Genomic DNA, 20,210 nt, shown 5'->3' with positions numbered 1-20,210 from the left:
CATAAATATGTGGTATATACGTGTGCATGTACACATACATTAAAATCTGTGTGCCTATAGCTCATGTTAGATCCCTTTCTCTCTAGACACATACAGATGTGCAGATACTGCTCTCCATATCAATATGCATGTGTGTATGGCCCTGAAATAGAAACCTATATCCTTAGATGAATTACAGTGCTCAAGAGACATTGGAGAGCCACGTGCTTTGTGCTCTAGGCTAGAAGCAGCATTTCCTCTCTTTTTTCCCTTTTGGCAGCTTCCCTTGGCTGTGTGTTTGCTTCTCTGGTGCCAGGTGATGTCACATCATAAGCCAAAGCCCTGCTGCAGGCTTACTGTCTAGACGGGCTGCGCGTGCAAGCCTAGAGACACCCTTGCTCTGCACAGAGTGTCCCGAACACGTCAGAATTTGAATGGACACCATCCTGCTGGCTTTGGCCAAGTCAAGCCACAATATGCATTGTGGGTGGCTTTGCAGCTCACTAATCCAGAGCCTTTGCTTCAGTCTGGGACTCGCAGTTGGTGTCCCCACCCTGCTCAGCCCGTCACATGATGGTGCTCGGGGACCGCTCAGCCCCCGACCTCCCTCTGCTCCATCTTCAGCCATTCCCCATACAAGGTGGTTCTAGGATCACATTTGGTCCTCAGGCCTTTGTCTTGGACACCTGGAGGAAAGATCTCCTGGTGACCTCCAAACTATGGAGCAGGTGGGATGTGTGTCACTGGAAAACCTTCACCAATGATCAGGTTGTGCTCCCTAGACCAGATGTCATGTAGAAATTTCCAACCCGGCAAAGGAACACAGAATAATAGAATAGTTGTGATTGCTAATGATGGGTGGATTCTATTTAGTGTTGTAGATCATGTAACATCCTGTGCAATAGTCAGTACTTATCATCATGATAATGTCCAGAGTGCAGACACTGGTGGGCAGGTTCCATAGCAGGGGCTAAATTGTGTGCACTATGCCCTCTGCCTGGGACTTCACACCCCTGTGAGGCAGGATCAGTATGCTCTTTTCACAGCAAGGGAGACAGACCCAGGGATGATGTAGCTCCCTCAGCGTCACCCTGCTGACACTCCCATCTCAGACATCTACCAGCCCAGCTCATCTCACTCTGCCTTGGCACCAATTCATGTTGCCTTATCCAGACAAAGGCCTGGATACCTGTGCCTTCCTTGCCCACCAGGACCAAGCTTCCCAAGGGCTGCTTCCTGATAGCCACACTAGGTCCCAGTGATGTCTGAGTCCCCTCTTGTCCTTTCTAGAGGGCGGGAAATGCAAGTTCTACAGTGCCTGTTTTACTATTTGCTACATATCGCAAATATGGTGAAGGACCAACAAGATGGTCAGATGAGTGAAGCCAAGATGAGAATTCCTGAGCGCCTCGAGCATGCCCGTCAGAGTGGGGATTGGTGATGAAGAGGGGGAGGAAGAGGAGGAGCAGGAAGGTGGCGTGCAGGCCTGGGAATTAAACCCAGAGCCTCATACACGCGAGGAAAGTGCTCTACCCCACCATAGCCAGGGTGACTGTTCATACTCATGACTTAGCAAGTGCTCAGTTCTACTAGCCCTGGCTGAGCAGGCAGCTGAGCCAATGGCGGACCCCAGGCTTCTGACTCCAGCACTCTCTCCACTTAGCCTCCAATCCAGTACCCCTCAGGGACTCTCCTGTCACTGAGATTCCAGACTGCCTCTGCCTGGGAGAAACGAGTTACCTGTGACATTTTAATTGTCACCGTTAGAGAAAAGTAAGAATAGCACTGTAACATACGTGTCAAAGTGTCTGAAAAGCTGGGTCATATAGTTTACCACTTTCACACGAGAAATCCCTTTCACTATGTGAATGGATTGGACAGCCAAATCATCCATCCATCCACAAGGGCAAGCTGCTATCTAAGCCTCAACTAGACACATGCATTCAGCGGCCCATTTATCCACCTCCTCAGCTGTGCACTGCTCCATCCAGTGACTTACCCATCAAGTACCTGCCCATCTCTTCAACAACCACTTTTCAAGGTCCTATCATGTGTCATGTGCCAAGAACCATCCCGGATGTGAGAGCACCAAAGATAAAAGAGATGGTCTCCCTCTTGCACAGAACTGAGTGTGAAAGAGAACAAACTGAGAGATGAGTTACAGCTCTCAGCTCGTGTATTTCCCTATGGAACTTTCATGAGACTGAACAAAGGAGAAAGCATCCATCTTCTCAGCCCTCAGCCAGCTGATGGTGATTCGGGTGCATCTCTGATGTGTCTCCGTGGCCTGTCCAAAGGTGGGCAGGGTAGCTTCTGCCCAGCAATGGGGTGCGATTTGAAGAGAGATATGGTCAAAGCCCCGTGGGAGTGGCTGAGGAAATCCTGCATGGTATTTGAACTTGATGTGACTCAAAAACTAAGCAAGCGTGTTTCCACAACTTCCCTGTCCCACATGAACCAGGCTGTTTTCAGCAGGAACCAAGGAGCCCAGGCCCAGGACAACTCAGAAAAACAGAAGCACTGCTCCAAAGGCCCCTGCTGCCTCCTCCCTCTTGGCTCCAGGCACCATGGAAGGGTGACGCATGCAAGGCAGTTAACTTGGGGAAACGCTGCATCCTACGAGGCAGGACTCCGGCCAGTTGCGTACCACTGCGGGTCCTGCAGGGAAAGCCCAGCAAGAGAGATGCTGCAGGCCCAGACGCAGGCAGTGAAGGCTGGAGAGTGCTGAGCAACCATGATGGAATGCTTGTGAGCAACTGAGTCAGGAAGGAAAAGGGCTTCCCGTGGACTTGTTGGTCAATATTTACACTTAAGGCTTTGGGGAGCATATGTGGTGGCTACAGAAAATGACTTAATTGTTAACAGAGCTGGTACCCAAAAGAGTTCAAGAGCCATTGCAAGCAGCAGAGTGGCCTGGAGGAAGCTGGTTAGGCTCTATCCAGGAGGGGTCAACAGAGAAAAGACGCTGCATTGGGTTAGGAGGCGGCCATGCATCTGAGAAATGGACAAGGACAGTGCCTTGCTAGGTAGCCAGGGAAACAGGGGCCATGTCCAAGGAAAGATCCCTGTCTTCCCAGGCCAAGGCACCGGTGCCATTCCTCTCCCACTAGACAGCAGGTTCATCACAGACTGCCTGTCACGCAGTGGGCTCACCACCAGCACGTGCTGTCTTCCTTTGCTCTAGTGCTAAGCTTATGAACTTGCTGGTCGTGGTCAAGTTCTACGTGTGTAAGATGAAGAGCAGAGTCAGCACGATGGCTGTGCAGACACCAATGTTGTCAATGGTAATGACCTCCAATACTGGAGACAGTTGCCTGAAGCCCAGGTGTTTATCCTGCAGCCAGTGGATGAGCCGGAGGCATGGGATCTGCCCTCGGGGCTGGCACAGTCATACTCAACTCCACGAAGTTGTGCCCATTATTTACCTGGGGCCAACCAAAAGCCCTGTAGCCAGGCATGTGAGGTTAAAAAAATCATGACAATGAAAGTTCATCACCCTTCGTGGCCCAGTGCGGCACACTGCTGGGTGCCATGGAGAGGGACAGAGAGCTGAACTTCTCCTGGGTGAACGGAGGAGACTGTTCCCATTTCAAGCCTCTGTGTAAGCTGCTGACCAGGCCACACATGGGTCTCAGCTCTGCAAATGGTTCTGAGTCTGGGCCCCCTGAAGAACCACAAGAATTGCTTCTGAGGTGACACCAAGGCCTGGTGTCTGGCCACTCCCATCTCTGTCCATAAGCAAGTACCACAGTTGATTCTGGAAAGGCCGGGGCCCGTAGTCCAGCCCCATTCCACCTTTTCCGTCCTTGACACCCACTGTACAGTCCTTGTGGGAGGTGTGTGAATATACAGGGTGCCCACCCTCCTAAGGACCTGGACAGCCAGCCGGTCTCCCATGTTCAGTAGGGTCATGAGATAACAAGTGGGGGATCAGTGACAATTTATTGTCACACAGGATCACATTCCAAATCCCTTCTCCCTTTTGAAAAGAGCTAGAAAATGCTGTTCTGTGTCCACAGCACCTGTGGCCCCTCTGTCTCATTCTCCAGAGGAGGGACTTGGGATGGGAGATGGGAAAAGCAGACAGGGCCTGCGCCTCCTGAGTCAGTGGCACAGGGCCCTCAGCAAATGCTTACCAAACAGATGAACAAAAGAATGAATAAACCGAGAGGGAGTGAAGAGACATACCAGGCTGCAAGCCCAGGCCTCCCTCAGAGAATACTGATGTTCTGAACCCCAGAAAAATGCTTTATTCTGCCTAGGTCACATATTTGCAGTTATCACACACACACACACACACACACACTTGTAATTACATGTATGTAAATCATATAATATGTGATGACTAGCTCATCTTGGTTTTAGCTCTCGGGGCAGTGGTCTTGCTACGTGTTGTCAAATAACAGGCTGTCAGGTCAGAAAGCACGTGCTTTGAGTCTGACATGGTGCAGGAGGAATCTCATCATTTCTACAGATTGCCAGGCCCTGAGAGGGTTTTATGAGGTTTCCTAGGCTCAGGAAGCTCTGTGGGTTATGCGCTGACAACACTCCAGAATTCTCTCCACTCCCCACACAAGTGTGGAACGCCAAGAACTGAAACTGTCTCCCAGCCAGAATCTGCAGGGCTGGCTGGGCTCCCAAACCTCAGCTCGCAGAAGCCACCTGAGATGCCGCAGGAGCTATAAGGGAAGGCCTGTAACCCAGGCCTATTTTGCCCTGGCCATCAGTGGCGGCAATGGGCCCCAATACACCCATCAGGGTCCTTATATGTGCCCTGGGGCAAATAAGGGGACACTGTATCACTCGGCACACACTTGGCTGGGTCCAACAGTCTGCAGCAGTGGCAGGGTCTCCGACAATCTCAAAAGAGGGGGTGCCAAGCAAGCCCTCTGGCAAGTGCAGGACTTCCCAAGATTTGCCTGGGAAGCACACTGGCCTGCAGATACCCAGAAAATCACCCTAGCCTGGTTACTCCCTCCCCAGCTTGCAGCACTGATAAGGTGGTCCTTTGTGTGACTGATGGCTCTCCTTGCCAGCTGGCAGCAGCTCCTAAGACAGGCACGCCCTTGATCATTTAACCACTCTTTGCTCATGTCTGGGAGAGGTGGGAGATGGCCCCCTCATGAGATGGCCAGGTCTACCTGGTTACCTTAGCCAAGACCATGCCAGGATCCAAAGACAAACACCTAAGATATGCCCCCAAACTCTCGGGCTGAGAACTTCACCCCAATAGGGATGGACAGCAACGGAGTACTGTCCTCCTCCATATTAGCCCAGCAGCCTGGACTTGGACTTGCAGACATCCTGCTGAGATTCCTCCTGGCTCCCATTCAACCCTGGGGTAGCATGCTGTCACTGGCCCAGCACTGAGGCCCTGTCGGGCAAGGTGACGTCCCAAGCCACTTCCCTCCTCTAAGCCTCGGGCCCCACACCTTGCAGGTGACACAGGCATCATCAGAGTGCCAGATCCAAGTGACACTCCTTTCTGAGCTAAAACAAAGCAGAGATTCCCAACTGGCGTGCCCTAAGGATGGTGCCAGTGATCATGTGCTGGGCAGGGCTTGGGACTCACTCCGCTCCTGATCTTCTAAACAAGAGTCCTTTGGAGGCCAGATCAGGATCCTTGGGTTGATGGGCATCAGTTGGATCTGGGGGGAGGGAGGCGGCAAACTAGCCCATCTCCAACTGTCTGGGGATCACTAACCAAAGCCCTACTGGGAAGGCGTCACTTTGGGCTCAGCAAATGTGACCCCTCCTCTTGGGATGTCCATTATGACCTGGACACATGAGCCCTGGACTCATCTGGAACACAGGTCTATGGAAAGCAGCCAGCTTCAGGTGGGAAAAATGAACTTTAAAAAAAAAAATCACAAGAATTACTGCATTTCTGTAGCTGGCACTGCCCCTGAGTACAGACAGCCTGTTTTCACTGATCCTCCCCCAACCCCATGTCAAAACCACTGTTGCAGTCAGGTTTGCATTGCTGGTAGAGATCACCCAACCGAGAGCAGCTTGTGGGGGAAAAAGAGGTTTATTTGGACTCATAGGCTGGAGGGGGAAGCTCCATGATGGCAGGGAAAACGATGGCATGGGCAGAGGGTGGACATCACCCCATGGCCAACACAAGGTAGACAATAGCAACAGGAGAGTGTGCCAAACACTGACAAAGGGGAAATTGGCTATAACACCCATAAGACCATCCCGAGCAATACACTCCCTCCAGGGGGCGTTAATTCCCAAATCTCCATCAGCTGGGAACCTAGCATTCAGAACACGTAAGTTTATGGGGGACACCTGAATCAAACTGACACAACCACCAACTGCCAGAAAACACTTGCTGGTGGTATGACTCTACTTTGGAAGAGGCACAGAAGTGACTGGACTCTGCACCTCTCCTCTCAAGGACTGAACTACACTGGAGGACAGCTGATCACTTGAAGCCCAGGTTGGAAGCAGGTTCAGACAGGGTTAGCTGTCCTGTGGCTGGGAAGCAGGTGGGTAGCTCTCCAGGCAGAAGGACAGTGTGTGCACATCTGGGGGAGAGAGGTCCTGGGGCTGGCCCACTACTGAGGAGCTATCTGTAACCCACCTGGAAAGGGGGTAATGGTGCCCTGAGCATTCAGTTAATCCTGGTAATTCAAGGGCATATTCTGCAACCCCATCCACCCTCCCAATTAGCCCCCTCTGAGCCTCAGCTCACTCACTACTTCTGTCTCTCTTTCCACAGGTGACATGATCCTCTACCTCCAAACCACCCAGCATTTCTCACATCCGTCAATTTTGCCTCATATTACCACACAGGCCCTGTCCTGAAGACCCACTTGGAGGAGACCTGGACTTGAAACTGAGCTTGCTGCCCAAGGTCGAGTCTACATACCCTTGGTGAACACAGAACCGTAGTATGGATCCTTGGGCACTTCTGCGAGAGCCCTTCTCACTTGTGGAAGCAGTTGTCACCCTGTCCCAGTAACCCCAAGCACAGTGGGTAGACACGGGGCTTCTGCACTGGGTGAAGGGGGCTCTGGGAAGGAATTGCGAAACCTGTGTCCCCATGCAGTCAGCCCTCGGTCACCCGTGTTTTGGATCCCAGCCAAGCTGAGGACCACTCCCATCTGAAGGTAACTTCCACCAGGCTTCCTGGCTGGAGGGATAGCACATGCAGGCTCCCAGCACAGTCATACAAAGTGAGACTGTGTCCAGTTCAGACACAGAAAATGGGGTTCTGCAACATAAAGGTGACGGAGCAAAGATAGAAGAGGAGCTCTGTATTCTTGCTACTCCACCAGACCTGACTGACCCTCCCCCACAGCTACTCCAGGAGGACCTAAGCATTGCTCCTCCCCCAGAGCTACTCCAACAGGACCTAAGCATTGCTCCTCCCCCAGAGCTACTCCAACAGGACCTAAGCATTGCTCCTCCCCCACAGCTACTGAAAGGCCCAAGAATTCAGAAGCCCAGAAATACTATCACGCTCCAAAGGGAGCTTAAGCGGGCCCCTGCATACCTCAAACTCCAGGCTTTACTCTCTGTTGGAAGCAAGTAAAGAATCCCTCTTCTCATTATATCAGAGGCCACTCCTAATATAAAACTAGGTAAAAAGGGCATGAGATAGCCCTCAAGGATGGGAAATGAGTAATGAAGTGAACCACTTATTTGGTTTCTATAAATAGCCTGCACCATAAGCCTTAATAGCCCACACTGTAAGCCTTAGTAGCCCGCACCATAAGCAGTAGCAGCCTGCCTCAGACCACCAAGGTCATAGGAGGCTGATACCACACTCTGCTACCCCCACCCAAGGACCTGGGCAAATGCTGACCTCCAAGGTCATAGGAGACTGATACCACACCCTGCTACTCCCACCCAAGGACCTGCGCAAATGCTGACCACCAAGGTCATAAGAGACTGATTGGTCCACGAGGGGCTTGAACAAATTAAACTAAGTGGCTTAGAAACTATGGAGTGGCACAAACTGACTGGCTCGCACCCCACGGGCTCCTGATATTAAAAAAATGATTGGTCTAATGCACAGGCTTTGTTAGAAACCCTATAAAAACTGTCCCGTTCCTGCATTCGGGGCTCTGAAGTCCTCTACCCCTGTGAGGTGTACGACTGTGGGCCCCAGCGCGCTTGGAATAAAATCCTCTTGCAGTTTGCATCAAGATCGCTTCTCGTGAGTGATTTGGGGTGTCGCCATATCCGGGCAGAGTGTGGGGTCCCCCTACTGGGGTTTCTACACTACTCCAACAGGACCTAAGCATTGCTCCTCCCCCAGAGCTACTCCAACAGGACCTAAGCATTGCTCCTCCCCCAAAGTCACTCCACCAGGGCCTAAGTATTGCATTGCCCCACTCCCATAGCCACACCCCCAGGACCTGTGCCCGGCCCATATCCAAGGCCTGGAACCTCTTTCCAGCTAAGAGGTTTGTCTTCTGACAACCTGGTACTGCGCTGAAGGCTAGGAAGGCTGGTTTTTTCCAGTTGCTGCCCTAGAGCTCTGTCTAACCTTGGGCCTGGGGAGAAGGATGCCGCCAGGAGCTGCCCAGGAAAGGTCAAGGGCTGAGCCTTTGAAGTCCCTCGTCAGACACAAGGTCTGGCTTCAAAGTGGCCCCGGCGCCAGGGCTTCCTCAAGGCCTACCTCTTCTGGGATGGGAAGGGGCTGGTTCCCCAGTCAGCCCCCTGCTGAGCTGCGGTGTCCACTATGTCTCTCCTGCCTCAGGAATAAGCGTCTTAGTCTTAACTTCCACTCCGCCCCGCCCCACGCTTCCCCAGCATGCCGGAACAGATGGAGCACAGGGCACAGCGAGGGCAGGAGCTGACCTGTCTGTTGCCGCCAGCCTACTTGCACATGGCGCGAGTTCAAAAATCCTTCTCTTGGGCTGGAGAGATGGCTTTGCGGTTAAGCGCTTGCCTGTGAAGCCTAAGGACCCTGGTTCGAGGTTTGGTTCCCCAGGTCCCACGTTAGCCAGAAGCACAAGGGGGCGCACGCGTCTGGAGTTCGTTTGCAGAGGCTGGAAGCCCTGGCGCGCTCATTCTCTCTCTCTCCCTCTATCTGTCTTTCTCTCTCTGTGTCTGTTGCTCTCAAATAAATAAATAAATAAATAAATAAAATTTTTTTTTAAAAATTAAAAAAAAATCCTTCTCTTACATCTCTGCCCCAACCTATATGCGAGGCACAAGATGGACCAGTGACATACAGGCTGTCACGAGTCCCTGGACCTGAAGGGTGCTGCCCAGTCAGTGAGTCAGTGCGCACTCGGCACACAGAGACCCCCCTCCAAACTCCATCACTTATCAGGCCTGAAGGAACCTGAAGGGCAGCCCTGCAGTCCCCCTCCTCCCAGAGATGCCCCAGACCCCACTGAAGGACCTTAGAGACCAACGGTCACTCCCTTTCCTCAGTAGAGAGCTCCGAAAGTATAAGGAAAAAAAATGCACTTAGCTCCTTTTGTTCACCAGAAAAGGACTCAATTGCACTTAATGCAAAGTGGCAGACTGACAAAGAGGTTTCATGTGTTCCTTCAGCTCCCGCCGAGTCCAGGGCCTCGATGGAACTTGACCTGCTCCGAGGCATGCAGGGCACCGGGGCCATGCCCAGGACTCCCTTGAGCCCATGGCAGGGGCTTGGGTACAAAAGGCAGCACTCACCCAGCCTTGGGGAGGGGACATCAGCACCTAGCAGGTGGATTTAACAGTCAGCAAGGCCCGCCCTGCCACCCACAAAACTCATGGAGGGCACTGCCCACACACCCTGACAGCAGGCGTGCTCGCAATGGGCCTCGCTTCCTGCCGGAAAAGCCACTGTACTTGGAGGACAGCTGGCACCGTGATGATGGCAAAGTGGGGAGGGTAGAGCTCGCCCTTGACCTGCGATCGGACGCCATTCCCAGCTCTCGCCTTCTATCATCTGTCTGCAGCCGCCTTTGAAGACTCATCCTAGTTCAGTGAAAGGGGCTGACCAAGGCCTTGGGCTGCGAAGGGCCATGACTCTCAAAGAGCTCTTTAAAGCAGAGGAAGGTGCCCAGAGAAGACCTCTGTGGCAGGCGGGTGAGAAAGTAAGACTGTCTCGGGGCTTCGTGAGGGAAGGAGATAAAGGACCGTCATGACCTGACGGCCACTGCCTGTGCTTCAGCTCCCATCCAGATATGACTTATCCTGTCCACGCACAGCTCCGGACACCCACAGCATCCTAGCACGGATGGAGGTGGGGAAGGCGGAGGGTGCCAACTACAAATGAACTACACATGAAGGCTTCCCAACAAGGCTCAAGTTAGTGCCTCCATTGTCCATGTGCCCAGACAACTCCAGCAGCTGGGCAAACTTGGTCGGTGGACAGACACATCTCTCTCCCTGACAAGCTTCCTACCAGGACCTTCAACACACCAGGCTAATGCAAGGAGCCACTTACCCAGCTGGCACGGAGGCTGTGCTCTGTGATGTCCTTGCATGAGGCATCCAAGAAAAACAAGAGATCCCATTCACCGGTACATTAAGTCTCAGCTGACCCGCATCCAGACATCCCATCCAATTACTCTTATCTCTATCAACAGCCTATGTTTTCTCCCCCCAAGTCCTTCACTACAAGGGTTTTGAAAGGTTGCCAAGTCCAGAGAGATAAAATCTGCAAGATGGATGTGCCAGGGGTTAATTTTTTTTTTTATCTTGTAAAGAAATAATGGGAAAACTGGAGAAAGCCTGAAATCTCTATTGCTTATTTTTAACATGCCATGTATCTTGAAACTTGCTTTCTTATTTCAGGGGCAGAATACAACTAAGGCAAAGTGAGATAGGCTCAGCCCTGTGGTTGCCACCAGGCTACTTTTAATGGAAATGATGGCTCTGTGACTTCCTGACTGGAAAGCAGTAGAGTCCCGGTTTCCATCTCTGAATCAAAAATAGCACACCTGCTTCAAGGCAGCAGGGTGCCCAGCAGCCCTGGGCCAGCACAGCTGAGTCCTGCTTCCGCCTGGGGCTCCTTCCCTGGTCTTGGAGCAGGAATCTCAGCCAGTGGGAAGGGCCTTGGACCACAGGGGCAAGTTGTTGACATACACAGGGTCTGCCCCATCAACAGCGCTCACAGGCACTCAGGTGGGTCCCTGGCTGCCTGTGACGCAGCCAGTGGCATGGACGTAGGAGCATCCGAGAATGCAGACAAGAAACACAGCGGGCCTGTGGGGAGAGCACATGGGCTCTGCCTGGTTGCTGATGAGAAACTCTGAAACCAAGAAGCCCACAAAGACCTGGGCTGCATTTCTATCTGCACTAGTTAGCACTAGCGGTGTGAATTCCCTTGATTTCACTGTGACTAGCTGCAGCAGAGACCTGTGAGCATGATGAGGACTCCCCAGGGGGTACGGAGCTCCTGAAGCCTGCTCTGCACCGACAAGACCAGACCAGACCAGACCAGCAGGGTCAGCTGTCCCCCTGGCACGAGGAGCCCAGCCCTGTTTGCTCTGCTCTGTAGGACCACGGGATCTCTAGCAAGAATGAGATGGAGGTTGTTTGGGAGCAGGAAAGGGCTGTTCTGTTGACCTGACTTTCTCTGGCCTTTACCATGAGACTATATGACTTTCAGAGTGACACTGTGGACAGGTCAAGATTCTGGGAGGAGGACGATGGGACCTTGTGAGTCTGAACCTGCTTCCTCCCAGCGGGGTGGGGCCAGGTGACGACAGTGGGGAGAGCTGCATGCACTTCTTCCCGAGAGTGGCGGCACAGGCCTGCCACGCAGCTGCCCCTCACCAAGAACATCAAGTCCTTACTCCTCGTGCAGCGGTAATGGTATGTACTTGAAAAAACAAATTTACTTCAAGACAACCTGCTTCTTCTTAAGTGACCACGCGAGCCCATTCTAAGTCATAGGAGGAATCTGACTGCCCAGGCCAAAGGTGTGGGCACCTGGAAGCTGAAGATGGGTCTGCCAGGCCTGGGAGAGTAACCTATGAAGTGTGCCAGACCCCTCTCTGGCCCTGTGGGCTCATGGAGAATCGTGGCCTTCGTTCATCCTCTCGGGGGACTCTGGAAGACCTGGGGGAGTCCAAGAAGTTGACATGCAGCGACAGAGACCATCTCAGGGACCTGGTTAGAAGTCTGGGGCAGTGGGCCTGAGACATGTACAGGACACAAACCCTGTAGGAAGCTAAGAAACTAAGACAAGGCCCTTGCGAGGCTGGGTGGCAAGCACACAGCACAGGATGGCTGGGAGAAGGGAGATAGCTGGCAAACACTGATAAACACAGCCAACCATTCGCCCAGACCCTCCACAATGCCGTCATAGTGACCACCCACAGTGATTCCCCACACCCTTCCCAGAGTGCCGAGGCCAGGGGGAGCCAGGCTGTTGCTTCCTTTGTGGGTACCAACCGAATGCCTTCTGTGCTGCAGTGTGCCTCTGATGCTGGGCAGGGCCACGCCAGGCTGGGAGTCCCTGGAAGGGCTGAGCCAAGTAGAGACGGAGCAAAGGAACCTAATCAGCGAGTGTCTGCATGAGGCAAGAGCGGGGCGGCGTGTAGCTCCTCCCGATACCCCGCAGCCCAGGGAGCTGGCTGCGCCCCCTCTTGCCTCTTTCTCCACCAGAGCTCAGGACTGAACCAGCCACTCTAGTCCCTCAGCCTGCTCCGCAGAATGTGACGACGGCCAGCTCAGGAGCTGGGCCTGTGGGTCCTCAAAGCCACAGGCATTGGGAGTGGGGGCATCTTGTACAGAGTCACGTGCCTGGCTGCTTGCTCCCATCTCTCTGTGCATACACAGATACATAAACACACCACTACAGAAGGTCACAGAAAGTTCTGCTAAGAACAAAGTGCAGCAGCCGCATGGGGCTGCCTTGGGAGGAAACAATAACTGCTCGAGCCTCGGTGTTGGAAGACAGAGTCCTCCCACGTGCTGAGCACCAGACCGGGCCAAAGTGGTCACCAAACACACACCGTCCGCACATCAGTGCGCATGGCATCAGGGCAAGGAAACCACATCTTCGTGTCCTTCCACTGCCCACCTCCCTCTGAGTGCCACGCACATTTCCAGATCTGACTACCGTTCGGGAAGAGCGTGACTGGAAGTCCCGATGGCCGCCACTGTATTCTGAGGGTGCTAAACCCACCCAGGTACAAGACTGGGTTGGCAACACGCATGTGCCATGTGGGCACTCAGCTCCCACTGAGGAGGTGCCACAGAGAGGATAAGCCCTTTCCTCGCGGTTTCCTGGAGCAGTGCCTCCACGAGCCCACGTCAAAGGGCAGCCGACCCACCCCGAGAGCGCTCGCACTTGGAGAGAGCACGGGACGCTGGAGAACTCACCCCACTGCAGAGGAGCCAGCTGCAGGTGTTCCAGGACGAGCTGGCTCAGGAGCCGCTCCACGCTCGCCTCGCCGCTGCGCTTCAGAGAGGGGTGAGCCGGGGTCAAGGAAAACTCATTTCTTCTGAGCCCCGGAATGAAAGAAGTTCTAGAAGATTCTAGGAAGCTAGACTGCCCGCCCCCATGGCAGGCTCCTAAGAAGATGGCTCTTCCCTGTGCATGTGTTGGTCTAACCCAAACCCAAAGCAACTGACCGAGAAGGTGGGAACCAGGGCGTAGAAATATGACTTCTGCCTCTACCCTCATCCTTAAACCTGTTCAACCAAGTGACGGTTCTAGAAGGAAGTGAGGTGTACGAGGATAATTTTATTGCAACAGTGGCTCTTGCTGGGGGAAATAAGGAAGGTTATTTTTCCTTAATAAAACAACAAACCACAGCTGACTCTAGATGACCCTCAATTTCTCGACACAACTGAGTTCACACTGGCTTTTGTGCTTGTCGTGCTATGTGCCTTGATGTAATTACACTGCTATTGTGGACAGGCTCACTTAAGCACGTTCATAAGCAAGGAAGCCATCAAGTCTCTCAGCACGGCTCAATGGCTGAAGAAATGAAGCCTGGAAATGCAGACACAGGCAAATATCAGGTCTGTCACCGATTAGCCAGTGTGATTCTTAACAAGTCTACAGGCCTAGATGAAAGCCACGGGTAAGATTAAAGCCACTATACCTAACTTGCAATCAAACAGGAAAACTTAGTTCTTGACATTGCCTAGTGACTGAAAAGGGAAGGAAGTCCCACCACCTTCTCCTTCTGCAAGTTCATTCCATTCATGCCCTGGGTGGCTGACGTGAGAGGGAAGCGCTGAGGACCGTCTTCAAGAAGAGCTGCACACTCATGTTCTCGTGACAAACCGGCAACCACATGTGCCAAGCCTGGGGACAGCGGTGTGGGAATGGCACCCTGGGGGCAGAGGTTTAGTGGGGCCGAGGTGAGGAGCAGCACCTCTGAACTTCACACACTTTCGGGTTCCCATGTGCTCTCTACCCCCCTACCCCCCCACACACTCCACTCCTGTCTTCCCTGCTCTTCTCCCCTGTCTCTCCCGCTTGGGCCTCACTTCCTCGAGGAAGTAGTCCCAAGCCATCTCTGTGCAGAAAGCTCTCTGTGTCCCTTGTGACCCATGCTACATGAGGCCTCACACCTCGCTCATGAGCCTCTGGGGCCCAGAAGAGAGCCCTAGCTTCTGCAGCCGCCCCATCAATACTGCCTGGCAGTGAAGGATGGTCAGTGGACTAGCAGCCCGGGGAAGCAGTGTGGGGCCACAGCACGCCCGGTGCAGAGCCCAGAACCTTCCTCTTGCAGCCCAGAGGCCCTGAGACCTGGGAAAACTGGCTGAGGATTTCTGTCAATTCAACAAGGCTCATTCAGCCAGACTTTGTCTTGTTCAATGCTCCAGCCCACTTCCTGTTTCTTTTACACCAACCTGAACATCTGCTCCATACCCCAGCTGAGAGCGTGAGAGCTTCATAGCCGCTTTTGATGCTCTGGGAGTGTTTGGAGGCAGCAGAGCTGCATGAAAACAGTGCCTAACCTCATATGGGTTCCACTCTTTGACCCCAGAGTGTGGCTCATAGCTCGTATGAATTCAATCACTGCCACCCATGAGCTTGTGACATCTGACCAAACACCTTGGCTTTTCTCCATCATCTGCAGCAGGGGTACAAGAGTGGACATATTGATAAATGCCCTGTCAGCGGCGTCCTGTTTCCCTCCTCTCCTGGAAGGAGGAACTTCTGGCCTTGTTTTAGAGAGTGAGGCACCACTTTGCAGTCTCAGCTCCTGCAAGGATCTTTTTCCCAGCACCATCCATCAAAGGTTTCTTCAACAGATAATGCTCTCCTAAGAACCCTCCAAATGCCATCTCCTCTGTCTTGTCACCACCCAAGGCATGTCTGTTGGACTTGTTGTTATTTATGTGCACTCTGCAATGCACTTTTAATTCCTGTTTGGTCCTGTGGTGATCCTTGGGGCTAAGATTCATCCATTAGTTCAACAAGGAGGAGGCAGCACATGTATAGGTCCATGAGATGACTGTTTAAGCCTGGGGAGCTCACAGGTGTGAGAGAGAGAGACAGTCCTCCAAGCAGAAAACACTGTCCTCAGGCAACCCCACTCAGGACCCCTCTCTTGTTGCAGGGAGATAATACTTTTCCTTTACTTCTCAATAATATGTTGCTTATTTGACCTTAAGAAGAAAAGAAAGGAAGAAAGGAAGGGAGGGAGGAGAGGAAGAAGAAAAGCAAAGGTAAGACTGAGTTCCAGCAACCTCAGGACTGGGCACAGGTGTTCCTGAAAGAACTAAAGCAGGTGCAAAGCCTGATAGCCTGGGATCAATTCCCCAGCTTCTATGTAAAGCCATATGCACAAAGTGGTGCATGCATTTGGAGTATTTGCAGCAGTGAGATGCCCTGGCATGCCCATTCTCTCTCCTCCCTCCCTTCCTCTTCCTCTCTCAAATATATGACATAAATAAATAAGAACTAAAACAGAGATAGGAACATTTACACCACATCCACAGCAGCTAAAAGGTAGAAACAACCCCAGTGTCCACTCTCGGATGGAAGAGGCAGGCCATTCATACAGTAGAGTATTACTCAACCTTAAAGGGAGGGAAGTGTGACATATTATGACATTCATGAACCTTGAAGACAACCAGAGAGAAGACACAAAAAGACAAAGGCTGCACTATTCCATTCAAAAAACTACGTAGGGAGTGGAATCCAGACAGAGTCGAAGGCTTGTGCTTCAGCGTGGGGAAGTGAGCAATACTGAAGACACACAGTAGTGAGAGAGTACCCCAAACCATATGCATCATGTAGTTAGGATGGTAAATGTAAACACAACCATGCCGATGGGAGAAGGAACAAGAGCTAGAGGAAACGAGGGAGCTATAGCTAGTGCAGAGATTGGGAACTCACCTAGAGAAAAGGGTGCCTGAGCTGAGTCTCTGGGAGGAACCTAGCATTGGAGAAAGGGAGTGGCCAAGCATAGCAGTGGAGGCAGGAGTCTGTGCAGCCGGAAGCTGGGAGGGCAACGGCAAAGGGGACTTCTCATGCATCTGAGGCTCAGGAACAGGCTGAGCAGCCTTCCAGCCCCCTCCTGGGAAGCAGCCTTCTTTAGCCAAGAGCACAGTTGCCCTCTGTTGCTTCACTGCATCATGCCCGGCTGTTTCGGTCCCCCGGGACCATGTTTCAGCACATGGTCACCCTGCTCAGCGTGTGGATGGAGCACTCAAGCCTCTCCCTTAGGCTTTGAAGATAAGCTACTGGCAGGCTGGATGGGACAGGGACCTTCTAAGCCTGTGTTCTCAATCTTAGCATGGGGAATAGCAATCTTCTGGGGACATCTTTTTTTTTTTTTTTTTTTTTCGAGGCAGGGTCTTGCTCTAGTTCAGGCTGACCTGGAATTCACTATGTAGTCTCAGGGTGGCCTTGAACTCTCAGCAGTCCTCCTACCTCTGCCTCCCAAGTGCTGGGATAAAAGGAGTGTGCCACCATGCCCAGCTTCTTCTGGGGATATCTTCAGGACTTCGGCCCTCTGTGGGATTGTTGGGAATGCTTGTAGGTGTTTGTAATTGGGTAGCTGGCTCAGGTTAAAGTTCCCATTTCACTAAAGGGGAAGTGAATGGATTTCTATTCCCACTTTAACACAGAGACAAGATCACCTGGTGGGCAGAAGGCTCTGAAGGAGCAATGGGCAGGAATACCCAGTCTCCAGGAATCTTGGTTTTTCTCAGAGGAGCTGAGCTGCCTGCTGTTAGGAATTGAGCAGCTGGGATGCTGGGATGTCCCCTCCACAACCCACATCTTTTTTTTTTTTAATTTTTATTTATTTATTTGAGAGCAACAGACACAGAGAGAAAGACAGAGAGAGGGAGAGAGAGAGAATGGGCGCGCCAGGGCTTCCAGCCTCTGCAAACGAACTCCAGATGCGTGCGCCCCCTTGTGCATCTGGCTAACGTGGGACCTGGGGAACCGAGCCTCGAACCGGGGTCCTTAGGCTTCACAGGCAAGCGCTTAACCACTAAGCCATCTCTCCAGCCCAACCCACATCTTTTTAATGGGCTGTCTCTTTCCAATCTGTGGATTTGAAATTTCTACTTTCAATAGTCAATGCACTCTATTAAATTATGTCTCAAGGTGTTCATTTAAAAGTGTTCATCACCCTTAGGTAACAGGGAAATACAAAATAAAACTACTTTGAGATTCCATGTCACCCCAGTCAGAATGGCTGCCATCAAAGAAGCAAATGACAACAAATACTGGTGAAGATATAGGGAAAGGGAAGCTCTTATGCACTGTTGGTAGGAGTGTAAACTGGTGCAGTCACTATGGAAATATAGTATGGAGATTTCTCAAAAGACTAAAAACAGAACTACCATATGAACCAGATCTATCACTTCTGAACATATACCCAAAGACTGTCCTATAGCAGAGATACTTGCTCATCAAGTTTTATTGCTGTTCTACTCACAACAGCAAGGAAATAGAATCTGTCCAACAGATGAATGGATAATGAAATGTAGTATATATACACAATGGATTTTTATTCAGTCATAAAGAAAAAATGAAATTATAAAACCTGTAGGAAAATGGATAGATCTGGAAATTATGAAGTAAGGTAACCGAGAATCCATAAAAGCAAACACCACATGTTCTCTCTCATATGTTGATCTTTGTTTTAAATGTTTACATATGTGTATTGATGTGAGTGTGAGTGTGGGTATATGTCATGAAACTGGCAAGGGGCCATGGGGGGGGGAGAAGAGGTTTCAAGCGGGGTGGGGAAAGTGACAAGGAGAATATGAGTTGCAGGAAGGTACAGGTGGGGAGATCCAGGGAGGTGGGGGAAGACAACTTGTGTTGGAAGATCAACAAAAACACAGCATGTGTGAAAATGCCAAAATAAACCTATTACTTTATGTGCTAATTAAAAATAAAAATTTATGACATGGAGTCATGGCACATGCATTTAATCCTAGCACTTGGGAGGCAGAGGTATGAGGATTGCTGTGAGTTTGAAGCCACCCTGAGACTACATGGTGAGGTCCAGGTCAGCATGGGCTAGAGTGAGACCCTACCTTGAAAAACCAAAAAAAAAAAGAAAGAAAGAAAGAAAGAAAAAGAAATCCAAGATGAAGAGAGATTAGCTCTTAGCTCTTAGCTGTTTGCAGAGCAGACGCCAGCTCCAATCCGGCTCTGCAATGTGTTCCGTGACCTGCCCGTGATCAGTGCACCTATGATCACGGCTGCCACGTGCTGACCCCTCCCCCCATCCTGGTCTCTGTATGCTACACCAGCCCAGCTCTGTTGGCCGTGATGGGAAACAGCAAGGCCTCTCTTGGGTGGAGCCTCTTTAGAGGATCCAACAATAACTTCTCATTTAGGCAAGATTCTAGATGGCCCTTTCATGTTCCCCTTCTGAGTCCTGTCACCAGGAAGACCCTCTCCTGGCCACATAAAGTATGCTTCCTCAGGGATCATTTAGGGAGCAGTGCTGCTGGCTCCCAAGGTCCCTGTGCACACACCTGCAAGGGTCATGGATCTTCCTGAAAGGTTGACCACTGGGAGTCACTCTCTTTGAGCCACCCTCACCAAATGCCTTGGATGAGATTGGCTATGGCAATATCCTATGCACAGACTCTCGCAGCCACCCATGTGGGAACGAGTCCTGAAGAATGTGCCTGAAGACATTCTGTCACAGAGACTTTCTTCTTGAAAATAATAATCAAAAAAGGACATAAAACCTCATCCTCATGTATAGTGGCACACCTGTGATATCTCAGCCTCGGGAGACTGAGGTGGGAAGGTCACAAAACCTCCTACACATTGAAACCCTGTAACAGACAGACAAACACCCTCCCCTTCCTTAGCTCATAACCGGATCTCTGACACACAGGCCATAAGACGTTAAGCAGTGACGTGGTAATGTGTGTGCAGGGCTGGCAGGAAGAGCCCAGTCACAGTTCTTGGTTTGGGCATGCAGCCTCCACAGAACTCACTCTCTGTGCGGGAACCACTGATGGGCATGGGGGGGGCGGGGCACTCCAGAGGTATCTAAGCCTCAGCACAGAGTCTCTGCACAAGTCTCAGTGAGCACGAGCAGGGAGTGACGTGAGTGGTGGGACTGCCTTAAAAGGTGGCAGGAGCTATAGGCAGATGCTACAGAGACAGCATTATGGATCCTACCAACCAGGTGAAAAATACCAGCAATGGTCTCATGCCTGAACCAGAAGCCAGAAAGTGATGGAGGAGTGGCCACCCTGAACTCCCCAACATCCAGGCTCCTTCCACATCATGCCATCTGCAGACAGGGGAATGACTTGTTCAAGGGCACAGGTGGGCAGAATGGCTAAAGCCCAAGATGAAAGGTATATGCATTCCCTACAGGGAACACGGGTGTGGCCACATGTTCCTGCCCTAGTTCTCAGCTAGAAATGGGGGGATAGAATGTTTTCTGTGAAATAGTTTTCCAAGCTATGTAGTAGGTGAAAAAGCAAGATGTAAACCAGCATATATACCTCTTGTGTAAAATGCTAGGGTCAAAAATAAGAATAGGCAGCACCACTCATTTCAGAAAACAATTCTAAACATTTACACAAACTTGGGCTCTGTGGGAGGAAGGAAGGGAACGAGGTAGATGCACACATCTAAACAAGTTGTGAGCCATGTGAACCTACTTCAAACAAGTGAACAGTGCAGTGCCCTCACCAGCATCAGGACAGACTGCCAAGTCAGCTATGGACGCTGCTGTGTGGAGCTCCTAAGGCACCTCACCCCAATCCAAAAGGAGACAACCCGAGGGCACAAATAATCACATATATGGGTCCAAAATGCCTATTTCTGTGCTCACTTCTGATTTCCTTCATACATCTCC

The 20,210-nt window shown here is 51.6% G+C and overlaps 1 protein-coding gene across 2 annotated transcripts in view; it reads right to left on the bottom strand.

The window, feature by feature from the left end:
* Positions 1-20,210, bottom strand: part of Trappc9 (trafficking protein particle complex subunit 9) — a 562,289-nt gene that overhangs the window by 90,364 nt on the left and 451,715 nt on the right. For both annotated transcript variants that reach the window (XM_045143193.1, XM_045143194.1), the window contains one exon: positions 13,273-13,363. In XM_045143193.1, the coding sequence (XP_044999128.1) occupies positions 13,273-13,363 (91 nt within the window). The remainder of the gene's footprint in view (positions 1-13,272; positions 13,364-20,210) is intronic.

This window comes from Jaculus jaculus, chromosome 2 (assembly GCF_020740685.1).
Source record: "Jaculus jaculus isolate mJacJac1 chromosome 2, mJacJac1.mat.Y.cur, whole genome shotgun sequence".
NCBI classification, from domain to species: Eukaryota; Metazoa; Chordata; class Mammalia; order Rodentia; family Dipodidae; genus Jaculus; species Jaculus jaculus.
This window is presented reverse-complemented; position numbering and strand designations above follow the sequence as displayed.